Source organism: Serinus canaria, chromosome 7 (genome assembly GCF_022539315.1).
Source record: "Serinus canaria isolate serCan28SL12 chromosome 7, serCan2020, whole genome shotgun sequence".
Lineage (NCBI taxonomy): Eukaryota > Metazoa > Chordata > Aves > Passeriformes > Fringillidae > Serinus > Serinus canaria.
In genome coordinates, this window is record NC_066321.1 from 15,370,562 (window position 1) to 15,393,767 (window position 23,206).

Genomic DNA, 23,206 nt, shown 5'->3' on the forward strand with positions numbered 1-23,206 from the left:
CTGCTGAGACAGGCCAATGCTGTTGGATTACACTGAAGGTGCCTCTAAAGTACCACAGCAATGAAACTACCCTTTGCCTCCCATACCTGGTGGTGGACAAGGCACGCGACTCTGCGGTGGTAGTTCATGGGGTGAGTAGGTCGGAAGGTCACCTTCAGTGTTAGCGTTGTTGTGCCCTCCAAGACTCCACAGGGGCGATCCAAGGAGAAGACGCTCCCCTTGCAATCAATATCAAACTGATAATAGGCTGGGACATCTGACGTGTTGCTGATTTTCAGTGTCCGCATCAAGCTTTCTCCAAGATTGATCCAGTCAAAGTCCACAGAATGCTGGAGCAGGGACACGGAAGGACCTAGCACAACATGCAAGATAAGATCCTGGACCTGTCATAGCTGTTTCTTCCAACAGGTCACAAGACACTGCCACACTTAACTGATATTCCCAAACAGATTAAACTCTTGAGCAAACCTACTGGTCCTAGAAAACAGTTGGACATTCACTTAAAACAGTCAAGCAAGTATAAAGCCCAAACGGTGCACCAGGGACAGCCAGATCCCAGCAGGAGTTTAGTCTGTAACTTCAGGCTATGATAACATCAAGTCCTTCCCCAAGCACTAACCTCCTCCCTCCAGAGAAGCTGACAGCGAGAAACAGGAAAGGCTTTGGTACCTTTACATGAGCCAACCACTTTCAGAACAGTCTTCAAGTGGCATCCAGCAGATGTGATAGTGAAATAGTCAGTACTGTGCTCTCCTACTACTTCGGGCTGAAACCGTACACACAAGACCAGCTTCCCTTTGGCAGGGACAACATCACTGGACACATTACAGGAGAAAACATAACCACAAAGCAGAGGGTCTTCTGCTCGTTCTATTGAACATGGTGCATCAACCTACAAGTAGAAAAGAAACAGGTTAGCAAAGGAGCCAACATGAGCCAGGATGGCTCTGAATGAAGGACACTAATCAGGTAAGAACTGCAGTTTTCAGCGGTGCTGAACACCACCAAGAACACCAAGGCCACCACGGAACCACTGTGCAGCAAACCTCTGTCATTTTGTTCTGATGGAGAACGGGTGGCAACTCAAGCAACTCAAACTCCCTCAACATGCTCAGAAATCAGCAAGCTGCAGCAAAACTCCCGGTGATCTCAGGGGTTGGACTGCCCTTGCTGGTAGGTGGAAAGATGACTCAAGGTGTCCCTAGGGGCCAAAATAGCATAAATGACTGGTGTGACCAGGGGAACACGCAGGCAGGTAACTTATTTCCCCCTGTCCACAGTTCCACCTTGTTTATGGGTCTTCTTTTCCCAAAAAAACAAAGCTGGTGCTCTGACACCTTACTCAAGACCCTTTAAAAAACTGTCCTGATCCTTGCCTGGCAATGCTGAGCACCCCTGCAGTGTGAAAAATAACAGTACAAAAATGCATGTGTCTTTTCTACTCCCAAGCTGCAGGGCCTGTGGAGGAGTCAGCACTGCTGTCATCTATGTCAGCAGTCTCTGAGTACATCCATCACTTAAGAGGCTGGGAAGGGCTGAGCTGGCACAGGTAACAAGGTGCTCAAATCCATTTGATTTTTTGAACAATTCACTGGGCTCCATTCCCCAGGGGGCAGCGGAAGATCCACCAGTTGCCTGGGACACACACACACACCAATTTGAGACTGACACAACTGCCACACAGGATTGATGGACTTGTCCAGGGTGAGCAGGAGAACTGCAGGGTGCAAAGGACATGGTGATCTGGACCAAGCACAGAAGGGAAGCAGGGGGAAACTGCAATACCACACTGCGAAGGGCTAAGTTGCTAGCACTGTAGCTGGGAGGCAAGGGTGAATGGCATGGCTGGTAGAGGAAGGCTCATCACCTCTGCTTCATTCACATTCACACTTAAGTTTTTTTTGCAGCATTAAGGGAGACAAGACCACGGAAATGTGTCAGCTTGCCAGCTTCTCACAACAAGTCAATCTCCCTCTCCCCATACCACAGACATGTTGAAGATTTCCACAGACTTCTCCACAGCTGTCCCCACTGGTACTGATCCAAAACACAGGACATCCTGAAACTTTTCAGGCTGTACACCTTCATACTTCTTTCCTGTCACGCTCACACCCAGGCAGGGGTATTTGGCTGTTAAGGAGAACAGGAAAGACAGGTGGAACCTCTCTGCTCTTGAATATTCAACACTCAACTGGACAAGGTCTGAAGAACCTCAGATAATCAAAGTTGGCCTTGCTTTGAACCAAACAAACTCCCTTCTAGCCCTAATTTACTTAACTCAGAATCACATTTTTTATTTGTCAGTGGCCATACAAGTCACTTCAGGCATGAACTTGCTAATGAAATCATTGCTTATTTTAGCTTGCATCCAGAAAGCTTTAGAAATTTCCCTCTGCCTCTCTGTCTAGCAGGGACAGACAGGAGACACTGAGTGCAGACACAGCCAGGAGTTTGTGGAGGCTTTTTCCAGTGAATTCCTCTCATTTCTTCCCCTCTGTCAACTCAAACAGGCCTTAGAAATGCTGTTTTGGCCAAAACATACCACAGGGCATATTGGACCCTCTGTCTCTTCAGATAACACTTCCAAATTGGCAAAAGTACACTAGAGAGTTCCACAGGCAACTTTCAAACTGTGATCTTCACTTGCTCATCACTGGGTTGAGCCAAGTGTGGCAGAGCCTCAGAGTGCAGCCCCTCCATGTATCCCTGTGGAATGCTATTCCAGAGTTAGGGTTAATACACATTTCTTTGAGTGTTAAATGCAAGGAAAACTCACCCAGGGCTTTTAGCATGATTGTCCTTTTTTGTTTCACTTCACCTCCAAACCAGCATGTTGCTGATGCATAATGCACCCCAGCCACCTCGGGCTTGAAGATCACCTTGACCAAGCACTTAGCACCTGGGTTCAGTGTGCCACACTCAGGATTCATGAAGAAAGGACTTGATGTCTCCCAGGAAAAGATGCTAGTGAGATCACTAGGAAATAGAGATACATTTTTAAGCAGATCAATGGATCATTTGTTGCCTGTGCAATCATGCATAGGATGGGCCTTTCCCAATAGGTTATTCAGTTAGGATGTGAAGCAACCAGTGCTGAATGGAAGAATCCCAAATGCAGCTGGACCAATATGTGATGCTGTGAAGAAATTTGTCTCTAGTCTCGGCTCTGTTCACACTTTAAAGAATCTTAGTTATTACAACTAAGAACTTTATTAGTGACCATAAGGTGATAGCAAGCAAATCAGTTCCACAATTAAATATTTGCTTTTCCTGTATCTATATTTGCAACTACTTAATTTAAATGACTGTTTGTTCCTCTGTTATATGCTCAGGTGAGAAAAGAGGATTAAGCCATTTCCCTAACACCTTATTCAATTTTCCAGAACCCCCTTTGCTTGCTTGATTTCTGCCAAGAACATGATATGCCATCAGCTTTTTCTATTTTATTGATCTAAGCTGTGTGCTGCTTACCATTCTTATCCTCCAGCATCCTGGGCCTATCACTTGTAGCAAATTATTTCTCCCAGTGGAGACTGAGACACTTGAAATGGTTGGAATCACTTGATTGGAAGTACACCTCCTCCTTGCCTGGGAACTTCACTGCAATCCTTTCTACTGTCCTTCCTCATTAAAATAGTACAAACATTGGTAACTGGGAGCATCCTTGCTCCTACATGACTAAAATGTTTCCAGCTGGTAGCTCATCTCAAAGGTTGCTTTTCATTAAACGGAAGCCCAGGCCTCTGCAGTGAATGTGGGATGTTCTGCGCTTGTCCCCACCTAGTTCCTGTGCACGAATGGCTCTCAGCATATGCTGGCAACAAACAGATGTGAGATGCCAAGATGTGCCCACAATGACCTGTACTACCATTCTGCTGCCTTTTCTGCCAAGACCTTAGGGAAGACAGAGTTGCCTGCTGTTAAGGCAGCCAACAGAACTAATAACTACTGGAATGAGCTGCATTCACTGGAGAGTCCAAGAAAGTGGCAAAATACCTGAGAAAACAGAAAGAGTGTCTGCTTAGCCACCTCTCACTCACCCAATGTTGTGCACAGGAAACGCCGCCTCCGTAGCACTGTGGGTAGCACAGACAGGCAGCTGGACAGCGGCCGGCATGGACAGACAGAAGCGTGGAAGCAGAGCTTGCAGGGTAACAGAGAACTCACCCTCAGCTTTCATAAAGAGGATGTTGTCTTCATAATCCCTCTGCACAGAAAAGCAAAGGGAGACAGCAGTTAGATGGATTCCACCCTGCAGGTGCTGCAGCTCTGCCCATGAATACCTGTCACTTTCACCACTGCAAGTGTCGGGGAAAAAAATGTTGGCTACAGAGGCAGCAGTGGAGGCCTCTGTGCAGGACAGAGAGCATATGAATCACTCAGAAAAGGCAGGCAGTGTGGAAGGTACTCAGGCATACTCCTCTGTCAGGGAACACCCAAATATTCCATGAAGAACAGTTGAAGGCCACATTAGTTTCACCCGGTTTGTTTCAATGCAGATGGATTTCTTTCAGTATTTTCAAGATCTCAGTTCAGCTGAACTGAAGCATGTACAGCTTTTCTTTGAGCTCCATGAGCACAGAAGTATCAATCTTCGATTAAATGCTTTGTCAGCTAGAGATCCAAGCAGATAACACACAACTTAAAGATGCAGCATTGGCAACACTGTACAGAAATAGCCTGTGGACATCTGCTAACAAGCCAAGATAGAAGGAATTGAAAGATATGTGTTTTCTATGCTTCCCATTTGTCACCTTCATGAGTAACCCTTATACAGGTAAGGAGAGACCTTGGACACTGCAGCACACACAGTTCTTGCTCTCTCTAAGAAAGGCAGCCTCCTGTTTTAGGGATTGATGTGCTGCCGACAAACTATTCACTGAAAATGGAACAAGGCCAGCAGCTTATTTCATAAAGGGAACCCTGAACAGTCATCAGAAAATCATGATACTAAGAGAGCAGGGTACTGGGAACCTGTCCAATGACCATGCTCTATGGCAAGGACAGAGGAACATCTCAAAGACACACAGCTATCGACAAGAGCCAGAGATCAACACTCAGAGCCAAGACAGACACTACAAACAACGTGAAAAATAAGAAAAGGGTCTGGATAAAAAAATCATTGCTGTTTAAAATAAAGCTTACAGAAACACCCTCCATCCAAAAGAAGGGCGGCCCCTGACATATCCCGTAGAAAACTGGTAGCCCTTGAATGTAGAGGCTATGGAATCTCCTGTAGGAAGGCAGAAAGTGAGCCACTCAACCCACGGTTCTGCACTAAAACCACCCAGACCTGTTTCCTTGGGATCAAACCAGGTGTGGACAGTTTAAGCACTTAATCGTACTGAGTTGAAAGGCAGAAGTAGTACATGAAAAACTGGGAATAATACTTTTTGTGAGGATTCCTCTCATAACTACTGGCAAACTCTGCAGAGAAGTCAGGGATTAGGGCTCCCTCAGGTAATGAAGATGTGGAGAGACCAAGAAGGCCGTTCTGCCCACTCCTTCTATGCTGGAATTTCCCCAAGGACTCATGCATTCAAGTGAAAACAAATCAAGAAGGACAAGAGAGGCAGAGGCCCACTGCTGTCCCCCAGAATGCAGCCTGAGCACTGAGGGCCATTGTGATTTTGCTGCTTTACCTTTTCACTGGGCCGGAAAACGATAGGTAGAGCTACAGACATCCCGGGGTTCAGAGTAATCGGCTGTGGGAAAACAGTGAGGAAGAATGGCGTGGAAGGAGCTCTAGAAAACAAAATCAAAACAAGAGATTTTGTCTGAGGGTGGGCAGCTGAAGTAAGCAGAAAAGAGAATAAATAACCAACACCTCCAGACCGCACAATTTAGAAGCACTTTACACACTGGACCCCAAGGGTACTCTGGCAGCAAAATAGCAGAGAGGGACAGAACCCAGGTGTCCTGAAAACCTATTCCCAGCTCAAAGCACCTACCCCCAAACCCTTGAACAATGTTTTATGTTTTCAGGACATGCGGTATGAGCACACCACATAGGGCAGACACATTTGAGTTTCAGAGCAGGGAGGGTCACAGGGACTGCTGGAATGGCTCAGCACCCAGAGGCACTCTGGGAGCAATGGTTTTAGGTCACACTAGTGACTGGCTGGCATACATCCACAATTAAAATCTCACTAGACTGGAAATGCCTCACAGACAGAAGTATCAGCAAAACAGAATTTAAAACAAGGCATTTCATTTAACAGACTTCTGCCAGGAACAAGGCCTGTGTTTCTGAATTAGCAGGTTTCTGTCCTGCATCATAAGGGTGCACCCACTGTCTCCAGCACAGCACTCAAGGGGAGAGAGGGGAGGTGAATCTGAGAAAAGGTGCAGATGTGACTGATACAGCAGGAGTAAGGATGCAGAGAGAGTGTAAGGAGTACAAAGGACAAACAAACTACCCACACACCTGTAACTCAGCTTCTGGGCTTTCCCATGAACATTTTTCAAGGTCAGGTGTTTGATCACCTCTTTTCCAAGTTTCCAGTCATGCCAACTGAGTGTTTCAGGCACCTCAATGCCCCAGAATATGACTTTCTTCTTCTTTGCCTCTCTTGAAGACACATTAGGGAGTAGTAGCTTGGGAGGAAGGGAGGAGAAATCACTCAAATAGCCCTTTCTCTACGCTAAGGGTTTCTGATTCTGGCAACGGATGAGAGGAGCCACCCCGCGGCAAAACTCCAGGAGTCTCCAAAAGCCCTGCTCCGGGGTCCAGAGAGGACACCTCCTGGCCACAGCCCAAACAACAGATACTAAAAAGTATGATGAAGGTCGGGTTTTTTTATTTCTCCTCTCCCTGCCTACCAGACAATCCAGCCAAGTCAGTAGCACTCTTTGCTCCTCCGCTCACCTTTCTGTCATAGCCACTCTTCCGAAAAGAGTCAGAGTTTTGGGGCTTGTCATGCACCTGTGCAAGCATCTGAGAAACAAGAGGGAAAAGTCCTCACACGCGCTGCTCCTGCACCCACAAAGCCTTTGCTGCCAACAGCCGGGCACTCCCAGCCACCGACGCCGCTGCTCAGGCTCCTGGTGGCGCTGAGCCCCCTCCCCGGCGGGGAGCAGCCCCCGCTGTGTCCCCAGCTCGCAGCTGGGTGCAGCCCGCTCCGGAGCGCACGGCTGTCCCCATGGCCCGTGGGTCACAGCCCAGCCCCTGCGCAAGGGCTCTCCCTGGCGCTGGCTAGCACAATCCTGCCCACTATCGGCCCACAGAGCACCGTACAGCAAAGCTGTGCTCTGCGGCCTGCCCTGGCTCCATCGAGCCCCGTGTGGATGAGTGCGGCAGGACCCCGCTCCCCACAGCGGGCGCCTGCCCAGCTCCTTGGAGCACGGCCCGCTCCATCATGACCCCGTTTGCCCCCGGAACGAAGCAGAAGCCCGGGCCCCGAGTCACCACCGCCCCCGGGCCAGGCCGACACCCTCGATCCCAGCCCGGCTCTCTAAAGCACCGGGAGCCCGGGGCACCTCGGTGCCGGTCTCGGTGCCGACCGCTCAGCGCCGTGCGGGCCGGCCGCGTTGCCATGGAGACCGGACGCGGTTGCAGCGGCTCCCGGAGAGACGACGGCGGCCGTCTCGGGTCAATCCGCGCGGGCAGCGGCGGCCGCCAGGGGGCGGCAAAGGGACGCGCAGGGACGGGGAGAGGGACCGGGAGCGGGCAGGGAGAGGGCGCGGGCAGGCGGGGTCGGGAGAGCACGGAGGGGTGAAGGAGGCCGTGAGGGGTTCTCAGGGCTGCAGGGAGGAGATAGAGATCAAGGGCAGATGGGACGTTGAGGGGGGACAGTGCGGGGATTGCTGGATGGCAAGGGATCACAGGCTGCAGCAGGCTGGAGGGTGCTCTCATAGGGATGCAGTGACACCTTAATGGGGCCAGGTCGCCCTAAGCTACTTGGAGCGTTGGTGACACAAGTATCAAGTTGTTATCATTGCCAGAAGTAGTTATGGGGCCAAGACCAGCAAAGGCACAGTGGATGGGGAGGCCTGGCTGCATGAGCCCACCAGGTGTCATTCTCATGGGGCACCACCACCACCATGTGACAGTCCTACATCTTCCCAGTGCCCTGCATGACCTTCAAGGAGACAGGGCCTTCACTTTTCCAGCGGGGAGAGACAGATAGTGCCTCCAGGGTGCACAGGCAGCTCTGTGGTGGAGAGTGGGGCTGGCTGCATCAAACTGCACAGGGAGGGTGCCCGGCAGAGGCAGGAAGGAGATGCAGCTTTAATGGCATTTGTCAGTGTTTACAAATGAGTCATCCAGCTAAGCAACCCAGCTGTAAATCAGCACTCTAACTCTTCCAGCATCAGTTGTGTCCCCTCCTTTGTCCCCCTAGCTCTGGACGAGTGCCTGGCTCCTCCAGAAACAACCTCATAAATAACAGCAACAAAACAAACCCTCCTGCAGCCATGGTGGGCCTGAGTGCAGCAGGCGCGAGATGAACGCCTCCCATCCATCACTTTAATGATTGTACTCTGCAAATTAAACCTGTCACGGCCCATCAAGGTGAACGTTTTAAGCCTGTGACATGCCTTCAGCTCCCCTCCTCCTCCCTGGCACTTCTGTTGCTTTCCTTCTTGCCTTTTCCTCTCTGCCTCTACCATTCCTGTCCCCCCATTTCAGCCCTGCTCCAGTGTATGGTACTCCCTGTGGTCTCCTGCCGAGCCAGGATGCACATCAGGTGACAGATGTCTTTGGCCCTGATGCTCCTGCAGCCACAGGCTGGCAAGTGCCAGCATTTCTGTGCCCAGTCCCATGTTTTTGCTGGGAGCTGGCACAGCTCTCCTGGAGCAATGGCTCTCTCCTTGTCTGTTGTCTCCACATGGCAATGGCAGGGAATTGGGTACCATCCTTCCATGCTCCCCCATCCCTTCCTCCTTTCATTGTATTTCCCCCCCTACACCACATTTATTTCTCTCTTGCCCCATGTTACACCACCCACAGCAGGCTGGTGGCACCTGCTGCTACCCCAGCTCATACCTACCTCCTTGGAGCAAGACTGCAGCCTCCCAGAACCAGACGTCCCCACGGGGCAATTCCAGGGGTCTGGACACCTGTGTGTCTTGAGATGGACTGCCTGGGGAGAGGGAACCTGGACAGTGAGGATGCCATGTGCCCAGGGGGAAACTTCTGAGCTGCCAGCAGCCACTGTGGGTCACTGTCCCCCTGCACAGGACCGTCATCCATGCATCCGTCTCCATGCTCCTCTCTCCTGTCACCTGCTTCCTCTGTCCCAAAACCATGGCGTCTGTCCCCCTGCCCAGGGTGCTGCCTCCCAGACACTGACAGGCTTTTCCCAGCCTTGAGATGTGTGACAGCCCCCCTCCAATGCTTACCTGTCCCTTTGTCACTGACTGACTGCCAGAGACGGCCAGGATTCCACAGGGGCTGCTGTGCTTCAGCAATTTCCACTCCCACCACAAGTCCCGGGGCAGACAGCCCTCCCTGCCATGCTCAGGCAGAGACGGGGAGAGGAGAGGACAGCAGGGTGTGGGACAGGAGGGACATCATGGTCTGTCTGGGAATGGGTCACCCAGCCCGGCCCAGCCTGCCTCCACTCCTGCAGCTCCTGGTGCCCTCTGCCTCCACAGCCATCTCAGCAGCCCAAGGGGAGTCCCAGTAAGGCACAGGAAGCATGGGAGATCTATAGGGCCTTCCAGGACCCTCCAGCATCCTGTGAGGAAATGGGCAGCCTGCTTACTTACATGGAGTCAATGCTTAACCCTAGTGTTTCTAGGGAAGTGGTAGAGGGTGTCAGTCACCGTCCTGCTGCCAAGGGTTGATTTCAACCCATGAAATGAGTGAGTGAGCAAGATCCCATAAGCATAATGAAAGAAGCCCAGAGAAGAACTTAGAGAGGTTAAGCATCCCCATGGGGAAAGGGGAGCTCACCACAGCACTGAGCCTTCACAGCCTGAGCACTTTCCTGCCTCCCTTCCCCCCGTTTATTTGGGACAATGCCACACCAATGCAAACAGGCTAATTGCAGCATGGAAAACAGGATCAGCTTTGCTTCCCAGGACAGTTTTCCCTGCAAAGCACAGACCCTACCAGAGATGTACTGGTGCAGGAGGAGGCAAGGCAGGCTGGCATGCAACCTGGCTACCCTTCCCAGCCCTTCAAGGGGAAGGACAAGCTGGCACCACACTGGATGTGGTGCTCCAAGCGCTGTCAGATCTGTAGGGAAGTGGCAGTGCAGTGAAAGAATGGTCTGGGTCTCTTCCAGCTGTGCTAGCAGGCTGCCAGTTGTCCAAGTTTGCTCTCCCCACCTTTTTCCCCAGAGACTTGGTAGGACAGCACAGTAGCAGGACAGGGGATTTTCCTGTCCCCTAAGGAAAAGCACAGGCATCCAGATAACAGCTTTATAGGGGAGGGATCTGGGGACTCCTCCAGATACACACAGAGGAATAATTACAAGTTAAATAGGATCCAAACACACATAAGTTAAAGAGTGGCAGGTGCCCTGCAGCCGCCTGCTCCTTCCAGGCACAGTCTGTGTCTGCCAGCAAAGAGAACCCCCACAACACAGCCTGGCCCCTCTCCCCAGCTGGCTCCGTTCGCCTTTCACAACACAGAGCCAATCTTCCTCTCTGTGGTGCCCATCTCGTCCTCCTCCTCTTCCTCGACCCCCGAGCAAGACGAGTCCGGGCCATAGCTCAGCTCGGCGGCGCTGCAGTGCAGGAAGCCCGCGTCAGGGCTGTGCCCCATGAACTCGGGGCTTTCGGCAGCTTGTCCCTGGGGCTCGCTGGGCAGCAGCTTCTCACAGGTTTTGCTAAGCCCTCGTTTCTTCTCAGCCTCCACCTGAGCCCCCTGCTCCTTGGCCTTGCGACTCCGCTTCCACTTCATGCGGCGGTTCTGGAACCAGATCTTCACCTGCCAAGGGAAAGCCCCAGGGGAGAGGATGTACTCTGCTGCATCCTGTCCCCACTCACCCCCTCACCTTCCCTGCATGGAGGGTCACCCCAAAACCTCTTCATTATGGGGCATCCCATGGTGCTACAGGTAAGTACAAAGAGGCTAAGGTTGTCATGGGGAGAGGAATAATGGGGGCTGCTGCCTTCCCCCCCTCCAGCCAAGGATATGCACAGAGACGTTTTCATATTAGCTCCACAAAAAGACCCCTCCCACAGCATGATGGAGGATGGGAAGGCTCTGAAACCCAAGTTGTGGGTGCCAGGTATAAAGAGGAGCAGTATTTCTGGGGTGCCCTTCACAAGAGAACAGCCTGGAGCCCACCAGGCAGGTCTCTGCAGGAGATGCCCTGAAGGGGCACTGATGGGAGCAGTGGGGTGTGGGGCTGATGGCATTAGCATTGCCCATGACCTTGCCTTGCCCCCATGGCAGCTACATGGTGCTATGCTCCATCCCCCAGGGCCAAGGTACCTGTGTCTCAGTGAGCATCAGCGACGTGGCCACCTCAAAACGCTTGGGTCTGGACAGATACTTGTTGAGCTTGAACTGGTTCTCCAGCTCCAGGAGCTGCTGGCTGGTGAATGCTGTGCGGGGCCGACGGCACTTCCCCATCAAACCAGACTGCGGGGCAGCTGTAGAGCAGACAGTGGGTGGGGGTCAGGGGACAGCAGACTGGCATGGGGACAACCCCTCAGCAAACCCAGGATGAGGAGGAAGGTGAATGTCTCCACCATCTCCCACCCCAATAATGGCTTTATTGCCTGATAGGAACCAGTGAGATATGTTATCAGGCCTCAGTGTACAACTGGGATCGGTGCTGAGACTGAAATTAATTCTCTTTTTTTATTGCTGGGCCGCACAGGTGGCAGCTCAACGGCCAGGGGCTGTGCTGGGGCTGCCCGTGAGTGCCGCTATCTCGCCTGCAGCTCTTGAAGGCAGAGCGGCACTGAACCAGAGGCAGCAGAACAAAGGGACCTTTGAGAGTCCAGCATGGGGTGGCTGCCGCACTCTGTTTGATCCTTGCTTATCTCCCCTCCACTGCCTTTATTGTCCCCCTGGGGTTCAGCTTTTACTGCTTCTCCCAGCACCACAGTGGCAATCCCAAGGGTTTGCAGCTGGGAATAAAATGCTGGAGCAGCAGGGAGGGGCGTGGGGGAGAACGGGGGGAGGTGGTGGTGGTGGTGGTGGTGGGCACTAATGCAAAAGGATCTTGGCATATCCCTGCTGACACATCTTGGGCAACAAGATCCTGGAGCATCCTGGCCTCAAAAGTGTGCCATGCTTGGCAAGGGCCACTCCAACTCACCCCCTTTGCTGGGCATGGGGCAGCATTCATGTTATCTCTGCCAGATCCCCAGATTCCAGCTTTGATCCCAACCTGCCCATCTCCCGAGGTGTCCACCAAGCCCTTCACAAACACAGCGATGACGCATGAGGCAGGAATTTATGAAAGAGCTATTAACTGATCACCACAGAGGTTTGATCCCAAGTACCTGGATGCTTGGTCAAACAGATAGAATACAGGCTGGGCTAGGGCTGTGCAAATGCTTCATGAGAGCAGGATAGACACAACCCCTTCTTCTGCCTGTAGCCCCTCAGTGCCAGGAGAGACAATCTGCGGGACCCGCCTTGTAGCCACTGGCCAGTTAAACGAGGGGCTGACTGAACAGAGGCACATTGTGCCAATGAGTCCAACACACATGATGCATTATGTTGCACAGGAAACATATTCAAGGCTAAAACTGAATGAGAGGTTCAAAAGATTTCCAGGAAAAATAGAGATGAGAGATGTCTCAGCTCTGCAGAGTTCAGCAGCCATCTGGGCTCTGAATGGCTGTAGTTGCTCAGGCTGTACAAATCCTCCACGGAAACATGGGACCAAAGGACCAAACAGGTCTGCAAAGGCTTCCTCTGGCTAAGAAAAGGAGGTGTTATGGGAACTAGCATCTGCAGGGATGGGGCAGCCCAAGCTAACACCCTTTGCAGCTCCTCGGGAAGGGAAAGGCCAGATCTGCATCAGAGACAACTGGAGGGGAAATTCATTCTGTTGGTGGGGCCACAACACAAAGCAGCCCCAGGCAGTCCAGCAGCCCAAGGACACTGGGTCCCTGTGAGCCTCCTTTGCTGAAAGAGACAGGAGGGTGGCTGGAGCATCTGGAGCTCCAGAATCCCTCCCTGCAACAAGGCTGCACTGTGCAGTTTGGCTGTCCCAGGTCAGGGAAGGGCCCCTCTGAGCTGTTCCTCTTTCTGAGCATGGTCTCGAGAGAATGTTTTGGGTAAAGAGAAGGGAAAAGGTTGTGCCCTCTCAGCATCCAATAATCCAGGAATTCTGTGCTTTCTGGAGCTGGAGGGTCCAGGAGTGAAGAGATATTTTCCCACTCTGAATTCCCCACTCCAGAGCAGAGATCCCAGGGCTCAGCTCCGAGGGCATTGTGTCCTGGCTCCAGAGAGCACAGAAATCCTTCAGATCAACCTGAAAGGCTCCTCTGTGCCTCCTCTAGCAAGATCATATGTGACCAGACTAAAACTAGATGCAGGAAGAGTAGAGGCGCAGAAGTGCCTCACAGAAGAATCTCAATCCTAAAAGCAATGCAAGTTTGGTCTGTCCAGCTTCAGAGGAGCCTGGAAGGCTGCCTGCTTTGACAACACCTTCTCAAGAGACTCACCTTTCCCCAGGTGAGCTGCTGAGGACTGCTTGGTCTAGCAGGGAAAAGAAGAACAGAAAGTTTATCCAAAAGTCAAATAAATCCAAACAGGATATAGCCCAAAAAACTACCAATCCAGAGGACTGATTTCTGGAGCATGCTCCTGCTGCCAGCCCTGATTTCTCCTTCTCATTGTCCAGTTTCAGGGCAGTGTGCCCATTACAAATACTGTACAGAGCCTGACTTCCTTCCTCACCCTGCCTCCAGCCCCAGTGCTGACAAAAAAAACCCCAAACCCAGTCCTCAAAGCCCGCTGTGGTGCTGTCATACAGTTTGAGCCACCACCAGTCCAGGGCCCAGCCTACAGAGTCAGGCTGGCCACCTAATCTGTGACCTCCTCAGACAACACACCCTTCAGCAGCTATAATTATCCATCACCATTGCTCCCCACTGTGACTTGTTCAAGATTTGGCCTCCACACCAGGTTGAGAAAGCCCAAGGCAATACAGCTGACCTTCAGCCACCCACAGCAGCAGGTTTTCATCAACATGAATGATCAACATCTCTGGCATCAGCTCTGCTGTTACCTTTCCCAAAGGGCTCTAGCTCTTTTGTGTGGAGAGACCATGGCAGAAGAGGATCTGCAGATTCCCACTGGGAAAAGAAAAAAGGAAGGAGGTAGAAGCTGAGACTGCCAGCATGCTCTGCTGAGTCTCATCCCTCCCTGTCCTGTGGCAGGCTGCCACATGGACAAAGAGTCCTCCCAAAGGGTGCACAGCAAGCATGCCTCCCAGGGCTTACCTTCTCCTCTCATCAAGCCATGAACCCATCCCTCTCACAATCAGCATCTCAGAAAGTATTACCCTTTGGGAAGGCTCTCCATCTTACCCAACTCCTACCAGAAGACCAGTGACTGCCCCAGTGTCACACCTTTGCTTGCCAAAGGATTTATTTTCTGCTCAGCCATCTCCTCCAGTACTCCATCCAGGACCAGAGCTTGTCTCAACATCCTTTCAGCCTGGCAGGGCTTGGACCCCCTAATGAGTGCCTGGCATCTGGCTGCAGTATCAGTAAATAAACTGCTTGGCCTGGGGCCAGGAATGCCCTCTGAGTCTGAGGCCAGGAGCTCTGCAAGGCAGCTGCCTCCTGGATAATTAGATAAAGCTTATAAAGAATTGTTGGTTTATTTGATACAGTTCCGCCTACTTGATAACAGGGGTAATCCTAGGTTGATATTAACTCACCTGTTTTTAATTTGGTTTGTTTAACTATAGTTCACTTCACTTTGTGGTCTGGCAGATAAAGGAGAGGAAATTAACACCCTGACTGCTTTAAGTGTTTCTCTGGATGTCAGAGCTGGAAGTGGGGGAGGTAGTCTCAGCATCAGGGTCATCATCACTTGCTTTTTCTGACCTGCCAGCAGCCCTGGCCATTATCAGTGGGGCAGCATGTGTAAGGGCACTTGCTACCTCTGCAAGCCCCTTGCTTGCTCCACAATTGCATCTCAATTGCTGCATGCCAGCTGTTTCCCAGCCCATATTTCCAGCTGACACCAGACCACTGTACACCTGGTGAGCTTTGGAAGGCATTGCTTTTTGAACAAGTTTGATAAGACTTATCCTGCCTGCTCTCCTATCCCAGCACAGCCCATCAGCAAGCTCTCTGCCATCATGGGCAGGATCTGGTCTGGGCTCCAGGCCATCAAGTTAGTGAGTGAGTGATGCAAGGAAGTGGTGTGCCAGAAAAGCCATCTAAGCTCCAGGTCCCTTGGAGAGGATCCTTTGCTCCTCCTGAGAGTCCATAGCTGCATGTCGTTGCTCCCCACTTGTACAGCTCTCAGCTGCAGCGGGTCTCTGCACTGGCTCCCTCCACTGCACATTTCCACACTGACAAACAAGGCAAATAAATCACAGCTCCCAGAAAAACTAATAGGCCTGGCATTCCAGTGCCAAATGCTACCCCTGGATGTTTCAGGAGGTGCTCAAAGCCCCAGGATAGGTATCCAGGCTGAGGATAGCAGAACCTGAGCAGGCAGCATCCCTGCTTCCTGCAGCAAGGGCACGCCTGCTCTTGCAACCAGGCCTTGTAGAGCCCTGTGAGTGCGCATTGCAGCAGAGGCAGCCAGGCACCGCATGCGGCTCTGCACAGGCAGCCAGGGAGGGAGGGAGGCACTCACCCTGCCTACAGCAGGGCACTGCTCTCAGCGAGCCCAGCACCCAGGCCAGGCCCTGGGGGTACCAACTGTCTCAGACAGCCTCCCTGGCATCCTACCTCCCCACACACAGGTAATAGCAGGGAGAATGTGTGCAACAAATACCCACAGAGCTTACAGTTCATAGGCTGTCTTGCTGCTTTCCCTTCCCTGACTGTCCCCAGGAGATCAAACCAGACCACACCTGCAAAACATTGCTACACATGCACCTAAAGAAGGAATTTATTCCAGAATTTACTCCTAGAATTCCCTTTAAATAAATCCCAAGGGCAGTCATCCCCTGAAATAATATGTCCTAGAAGGCTTTCAGATTCATCTCTTACAGCATCTGTCCACTGCTCCTGGGAGAGTTAAACATGACTGGTACCAGTAGGCTTGACACTTGGACTTGGTCACTGTGGAAACTTCAGCCAGGCAGGTCCGTCCATTTGTCTGTCTAGGCTGTGTGGTGGGACAGGAGCTCCCACAAACTACAGGCTACAGGCAGCCCAGGAGCCCTGTGCCAACAATGGAGGGAAGGCTCCTGCCCAGCCTGCCACCCTCCTCAGAGAGATGAGGAAAGGCTGTGGAGGCAGCATCCCTTGGCAGGTGCCCTTTCCTGTCCTTGTCCCTACAGCATGGCCAGCACACCAGGGCAATCTGAGCCCAGACACAGGCACAGCCTGCAGCTGGAGCCAGTCCTGGGAAGTACAAGGAGAAGGCATGCTGCAAATGACCCTGATATCAGAGCTTCAGTGAGCCCACAAGGGCAAGGGCTGGAGACACCCTTGAGAACTCTAAAGTTACCAATGGACAGAAATAAGGATGTGAAGATGGGTAAGGTTCTCTTCTGCACAGAACAAGAACTGCTGAAGTATTTGATGAGACACTCTGGAGAGAAAGAATCCCCACTGCAAAGGGCTCCCTGGAATTGGGAACAAATACCTCTTAGTAAGGACATGGATTGAGGCAGTGGTCATCCTGGTTTTAAAATTTACAGTTTTGGCAGCTTTTGCTGCATCCTTGCTACACCTCCACATGTCTACCCAGCTTTGGGATATCCAGAACCCAGATAAGTAACACTTGGGTCAGAAGCTGCTTTTCTTCCCTCTGAACTTCCATAGGAGCCCTGCCTGCCCAGTGCTTCTCACAAGAAGCTTTGACATTCTGGTCCAGCACATTCTGCAGAACTCCCTTCACAAGTTGTTCTCATGACAACAATTTGGGATTTGTTTCCTTTTGGTGAGGTTTTGGATACAACCAGCTGAAGCTCACATCCTTCTTTTGAAAGGAATTGGGCTGATGTACAAATATCTCTCTGTTATCCCAGCCAGAAGCTGCACTCAGGGCTACAGGATCAGATGCAGTGGAGCATTCGCACTGTGGTGAAACACAACCCTGTATATGAAGCTACCAAGATGCTGAGATACACCAACAGCCCCAGACCCTCCAAAGATAACACAGAGGCCTCTGCAGAGGAGCAGGAAGATGTAATAAAGACTTCTAATTAATCAATATTTATTTTTTCTTGTCTTAGTGACATGTTTGAAGACTGCACACAACCCATAGCACTGGAGGCTTATTCTACACCTCTATATTCACAAATGGAGCTGTCCTAAAATCTAGGGAAAGCCAGGTAAAGGGAGACATCATGGGGAAAAAACCAGCCTGTTTCCCTTTAACCTGACCAGGAATAGTTTGAGGTAGCAGTAATACATGTGATTTTTTAAGTAATTCTCCGTAATTTTTTGCACTGTTATCTACCCAGCCTTTTAAAATTATTATTATTTTATTTGGGGGAAATTTTTTTACACTCAGCTAACAAATCTAGATACTTTGAGGGGGCTTTATTAAACAGTCACTCTCAGTTTAATGCCCATCTTTTCACTGACCAGCACAGGGCAGGGTCCAGGTCACACTGCCAGGGGTGCCAGACTCAACGGGACCAGTGCCCGAAGTCAGCTCTTGTTCCGTCCCTGCCCTGCAGGACCCATCGCAGCAGTGCGGGGCCCGGTGCCTGCCCGCAGCCCTGGTGGTGCCCACCAGGAGGGACTGGGGCAGGGCCGGAGCCGAGTAGGTTGTCGGGCCGCCCGGTTCCCTCAGCTGCCGCCAGGAACGAGCTCACCGGCTGCTCATCCCATGAGGCGAGCGGGACCCGAAGCGCCGGCCCGGCCCGGCACGGGGCCCGATCCGGCCGCGCATCCAGCAGGACTGGGGCGGGTTCGTTCCCAGCCGCGCCGGGAGGGATTTATTCGTTTCCCGGTGCAGGTTTTTGCCGCCGTTTCTTTCTTTTCGTTTCCTTCCCGCCCCGCAGGAGCCCGCGGCGCCGTCCGGGGCCGGCAGCCTGGGTAGGCGCGGTCCGGCTCTGCCGCCGGCGGCGGGGGCAGCGCTTTTCGGGGCTCTTCCGGAACACCGGGCCGGCGTAAGGCGAGACTTTGCCCTTCGGATCTGTTCCCCAGGGCCTCACAGCCCTCGGAGGTCTCCGAAGGGCGAGTCATGTCCCCCCCCAGCCGTGGGACACCCGACCTCTCCACCCAGCTCTGCCGGGCTAGGAAGAGGGTCTGGGCATAGAAAGAGCCGCGCATCGGGGTCAGCCCGGAGGGCTCAATGTCCCCGCGGGCTCCCGACCCGGACCACCGGAGGGCCTCGAAGGGGTGGGGTCGGGAAACCTCAGTCCCGGGCTGTCGGGGAGACCCGCACCTGATGTGCCAGCCGACGCCCCCGGGGTTGAAGGGCCCAGAGCTGTGTTCCGCCTGACGGGAGGGTCGGTCCCCGGGTCACTCACCATTGAAGTCGGAGAGCCTCGGCACCAGCATCCCGGCTCGGATCCAGTGCTCCAGCGGGAAGGAGCCGGCCACGGCCGCCTTCAGGTGCTCTGCGCCGGGCGGCGGCAGGTGCGGGATGCCGGTGTAGGCGAACGCGGGGTGCTGGCCCCCCAGGGTCGGGAGCGGGTACACGGCGGGGGGGTAGAGGGCCGGCAGGGCGCCGAGGCCGGGGCCAGAGAGATGGAGCAAACCGGGCTTAGGGACGAAGCCGGCCGGGGCGAGGGGCGCAGCGGCCGGGGGCGCCCGCGGTGAGGGGGTGTCGGAGCGCCCGGCGGGGCCGGGGCTCGACGAGGGGCTCCCGGGGCTCAGCCCCGGCGGGGAGGCGCTCCGCGCCGGCTCTTCGGCCAGGAGCGCTTCGATGCGGAAATTTTGTGACTTCTCCATGGACTTGTGCATGGCCGTGCCCCGAGCGGAGCCGTCGAGCCCTCCGGCGCCCCACCGCTCCCCCGCCAGGGCGCAGCCCGGCCGGCCAGCCCCGGGCGAGCCCCGGCACCGGCGGGCATTCACCCGCGGGGCCACGCCGCGCTCAGCGGGGCTGCCCTCGAGGGCAGCCCTCCTCTCCGCTCTGCCTCCCGGGCACTCGCTCGCCCGACGGCACTGGGGTGGGTTTTAACCCCCTCTCCACCTACCCCAGCTCCCCATTGGCTCCGCTCCGGCCCCCCGCCCTTCCCTCCCGCCGCCCTCCTCCGCCTTCCGCAGCTCCCGGACGCAGCAGGAGGCAAACGCCCGGGCCGGACCGGGGTACTCTTCCCCATCCCCAGCCTCTCCACAGCCAGAGGTCCCCCCAGCCGCCAGGACTCCCCCAGGGCACTGAGCCCATCATCCTGATCCAGAGCTCCATGGCAGGGAAACAGGTCTGTGGTTGCAGCAACTGAAGGAGACGTGGAGAGAGGAGACAAACTTCAGCACGTGTAGGCAAATCCCTGCTGGGCTCCAGTGCTGCCCTGGCACCTGGAGCCCCAGGCACTTGGAGGGCAGAGTGCTTAGCTGGGAGGGCAGGAGAGGCTCTCACTCACCAGCAGGCTCCCCTGCATCCTGTGCTCTGGGATCACCACAAGTGCCCAGCTGTGCTGTTTCCCATTGCATTGCTGTGATCCAGGGAGATCAATAGACCTGAGCTGGGCACACAAAGGACCACCACCCTCCATCACCTATGTCTGTCCAAGATGCAACCCAGCAGGTGCATACAGGCAGATTGTTACTCATTTGTCTGGTCTTACCTTTCCTAGGCAAGACACAGCTTGGAGAATAGCACCTGGGAAGGACAGAGAGGAAAGCTTTGGCTGGTCTGGGAATGGTGGGTAAGCAGGAGCAGAGCTGGTCCAGATCCCCTGGCACAGCCTTCAGGGAGAGACAAAGTGCATGTGGGTGCTTTAGGAATCTCTGTCATTAAGGGTCTGCACCTGTGTGTCTCTGGTTCCCACTTTTTTGTGTCCTTCTGACACAGTGACACAAGCCTCTGACTTTTTGGACCCTCTGATGGGTTCTGCTCTTAGGAAGGGAAGTAAGGCAGCTGCCCTAATTTTGCCCTGCCTAAATGTAATAACGGCTAAAGAAAATCCCTGTCCCTCTATTTCTTGTCCCTTCAGCATTTCCAGCACTGCTCTATTCCCTGAGCAAGATATGGGTCCACCCCACTGAATCCTGTGTGTCACAGAGGTGATGCCCAGAGAGGAGAAAGGCAGGAGCATATGGGGCCTTCCTTAACCTTCTCTGCTTTCTCTGCTCAGTAACCCCAGGGACTTCTCTTCCCGGCACCAACAGAGTCTGGTATGTTGCCTGCTGATCTCCCTGCACACCCATCACCCTGCTGAAGGGAGCTGCAAAGTCCAATGTGTGCAACAACTTCCCTCTTCCATTGCCTGAGCTCAGCACCAAACAGCTCCACTGAGTGGCCCGACATCCTTCTGTGGGAAGACACACAAAATCCCTGTTCTAGATGCCTCCTTGGGAGACAGAAGGGCAGGAATTAGCCCCATGGAAAGCTCAGAGCTGGATTGCTCAGAAGGGGATTTGGGGTGGATGTCACCCACAGTGATCCACCTGACTTGTCCAGAAGGTACTGAGGGTGGAACAGTGTTCCTTTCCCCCTCAGCTCAGCTGGGCCTGCTGCTCCAACCTGTCTGTCATCAGGGAGGCTGTAGGGCTCCCCTCTTCTCCCCCCACTCCATCCCCCTCTGCTTTCCCAGGACACAAGCCAATGTCCCCACAAGCAAAAGGACACCAAGCACTTTCTCCTTCCCCCCATGGGAAGTGCCAGCACAGCCAAGCAGCGGGCATGGATGGGACAAGAGTTGGGGAGAAACAGAGCAGACTGACTCCCAAGCACAGGGGGAAGCTGCAAGAAATATCCAGGGAACAAAGAGCATAGTGAAAGTAGGACAAGTGTTCCACTGGAAATCAACAACCTGCATGGGAAGGGGGGAGCCATCACTTCCTCACCTGAGCCTCAGGACTGACTTCAAGGACTGCAATGGTTTATTAGCTCTGTACAGGGAATGTGCTTTGAGACCTGGAGCAGAGACTGGGTCACAACAGAGAAATCAGTGCTTCAGTCATCCCCATGGGGTAACAGACAGGCAGGTAGGCAGCCCAGGAAAGCCCAGATAATCCTGGCAAGCCCTGAGACCATTTGTGACTGTACCCAGTGTGTCAGCTCAGGCAGTGGGAGCAGGGCTTGAATGAGGAGTCTGGGTCATAGCTCTTAGTCAGAGCCTTCCTGTCCTCATGGAAGTTCCCTACAGTACCCAAGGGGGTTTTCCAAAGACAAACAACTGTCCCAAGGATCAGCAGCTCACACTAGTGCCCAGGGTGATGCAAGTGCAACCAGCCAAGCTGCAGCTTTTGAATTGCACAAGCAAGAAATCTTTCCTGACAGAGCCATAGAACCTGGCTTATTTCTTTATTTGGAGATACCTGAACAAAGAAATCTAGAGAAATCATGGAGGGATGATGGATGGCAATATTTCTACCAGACCCTGAGACCCTGTAAGAGGGTTGGCCAGGACCACAGCAGCTGGCACACAGCCCATGCCATGCAGGGCAGAGAGATGGCATCCACAGTTGTGTGCAGAAGAGCTGGGCTGGGTGGTGGACAGCAGAAGGGGCAGGATGCAAGGCAGTGATAGATGCCAGGGTGCTGATGAGTTCACAGTCTTCAGGGTCATTAATCAGATCAGAGCTGGATTAAGGTGTCCAAGGTCTGATTAGCTTCATTTCCCGCCTCAGGAAGGAGGGAACTCTCTTTCCCATCCATCAAATCCTCCAGTGACAGCTCACCTGGTCGCTAACTAAATCAGAGGATTGTAATAAGTGAATGTGACTGTGGCCTGGCCCTTCACCTCTGCCCAGCATCCTTCCTGCACAGGAGGGTGTAAGGCAACCCTGAACATCAGCCACAGGTGGCAGACCCCGATATACCAGCCAGAGAAAGATCTCCAGTTTGAGGGTTCAGGGCACTATGGACAGAAACTCTCCCAGGAAACCATCCCAGTTCAGGATGAGGTGGAGTTTGAGGGGATATGTTCCCAGTCAGCATCATCTCGCTCCCAGTCCCCACACATCTCCTCTGTGGTAAAACCTACCCCATCAGCATCTCCATTTGTCCCCTGCCTGATGAACCTCGTGTTCAGTGTGCCCTAAAGATACCTCCACTTTTAACCACTTAGATTTTTTCTGTCCAGAAATTGCAGACCAGCAAGAGGTCCATGCTGCCCAGGCAGCAGTAAAGTTCCTCAGCTCCCTCACCTCTCTGGGGCAGACCCTGATCATAGCATCCCACGCTGGGCAAGGGGCATCATCAGGAATTTTCACAGAGCCCAGAGCTTCCTGGGATTCTTTCATTTGCCTAGGTATTTTAGGGGGAATTCTCTGGATGTGCCACAGCTGGACATTCAGAGCTCAGTCCCCCTTCAGTGACCTGAAAGCAGCACTCACAGCAGCAACCCTGCATGTACACATGAACCCTGCAAAGCCTTTTACTGCTGATGGGAAGGTACACAGCTAGAGACCTGGAGCTCTTTACTGTGTCCATAGCTTCCAGTGAATTGACTCCATTGTGACTCCCATCCATGTAAGGTCAAGCACCAGGAATAAAATCAGGACAAACCCCCACAAGGCCACCAGTGATACCCAGCTCTGGTGTACACAAGTTTTCAGCAGCTCTAGAGTCCCACAACACTACCAACAGCACTTCACATACTTCCCCAATTTGTTGCCAGCAGTACCTGAGCCCTCAGAAACAAGCCATGGAGATCACAGGTAATATTTGGGACCACAGTTCAGTTTTACAGCCCTACTACTTCCTCAGTATCACCTTGGGAAGCAACGTAATGTCCCTCAGCAAATCCAACTGCCCCAAGATCAAAGCCAAGGGTGCCGAGGAAAATCCATACCCTGATAAAAAATTCCCAACTGGGACCAGACTTCTATTTTCCCAGGATCAAGTCTTCATCCCAGACACAATACATGACATGACCCATGCTGGGGTGTCTTGATTTTCACCTAACCTTTCATTTTTGACTTTCCTAGATGGACAGTTTAGCACCAGGTCCTTCTGTCAGCTTTGGGTCACCTCCTACCTTGAGTCAATAGAAATTACCTTTGACACAGAGACTGTGCAGGAATC

At 53.1% G+C, this 23,206-nt stretch overlaps 2 protein-coding genes across 2 annotated transcripts in view; both read right to left on the reverse strand.

The window, feature by feature from the left end:
• CFAP65 (cilia and flagella associated protein 65) overlaps positions 1-6,994 on the reverse strand; it is a 30,712-nt gene extending 23,718 nt beyond the window's left edge. The window contains exons 1-8 of the mRNA XM_018911428.2: positions 6,869-6,994; positions 6,428-6,597; positions 5,643-5,745; positions 4,041-4,207; positions 2,777-2,976; positions 1,985-2,130; positions 670-892; positions 87-352 (exon numbers count right to left, since the gene is read on the reverse strand). Coding sequence (XP_018766973.1) covers positions 87-352; positions 670-892; positions 1,985-2,130; positions 2,777-2,976; positions 4,041-4,207; positions 5,643-5,745; positions 6,428-6,597; positions 6,869-6,937 — 1,344 coding nt within the window. The 5' untranslated portion in view covers positions 6,938-6,994. The remainder of the gene's footprint in view (positions 1-86; positions 353-669; positions 893-1,984; positions 2,131-2,776; positions 2,977-4,040; positions 4,208-5,642; positions 5,746-6,427; positions 6,598-6,868) is intronic.
• Positions 6,995-10,397: 3,403 nt separating this feature from the next.
• LOC103814362 (motor neuron and pancreas homeobox protein 1-like) lies at positions 10,398-18,975 on the reverse strand. The gene is made up of 3 exons (XM_009087900.4): positions 18,540-18,975; positions 11,390-11,550; positions 10,398-10,879 (listed from the first exon to the last, which is right to left on the reverse strand). The coding sequence occupies exons 1-3, from the start codon at positions 18,973-18,975 to the stop codon at positions 10,571-10,573; spliced, it is 906 nt and encodes a 301-aa protein (XP_009086148.1). The 3' UTR covers positions 10,398-10,570.
• Positions 18,976-23,206: the final 4,231 nt, after the last annotated feature.

Excerpts from the sequence above, each read along its gene's own strand:
- LOC103814362 (XM_009087900.4), bottom strand. The coding sequence starts at position 18,975 with ATGCACAAGTCCATGGAGAAGTCACAAAATTTCCGCATCGAAGCGCTC. Across the intron at positions 11,551-18,539 it reads GAGGCTCTCCGACTTCAATG|CTGCCCCGCAGTCTGGTTTG; the intron begins GTGAGTGACCCG and ends TCTGCTCTACAG. Across the intron at positions 10,880-11,389 it reads TGATGCTCACTGAGACACAG|GTGAAGATCTGGTTCCAGAA; the intron begins GTACCTTGGCCC and ends TTCCCTTGGCAG.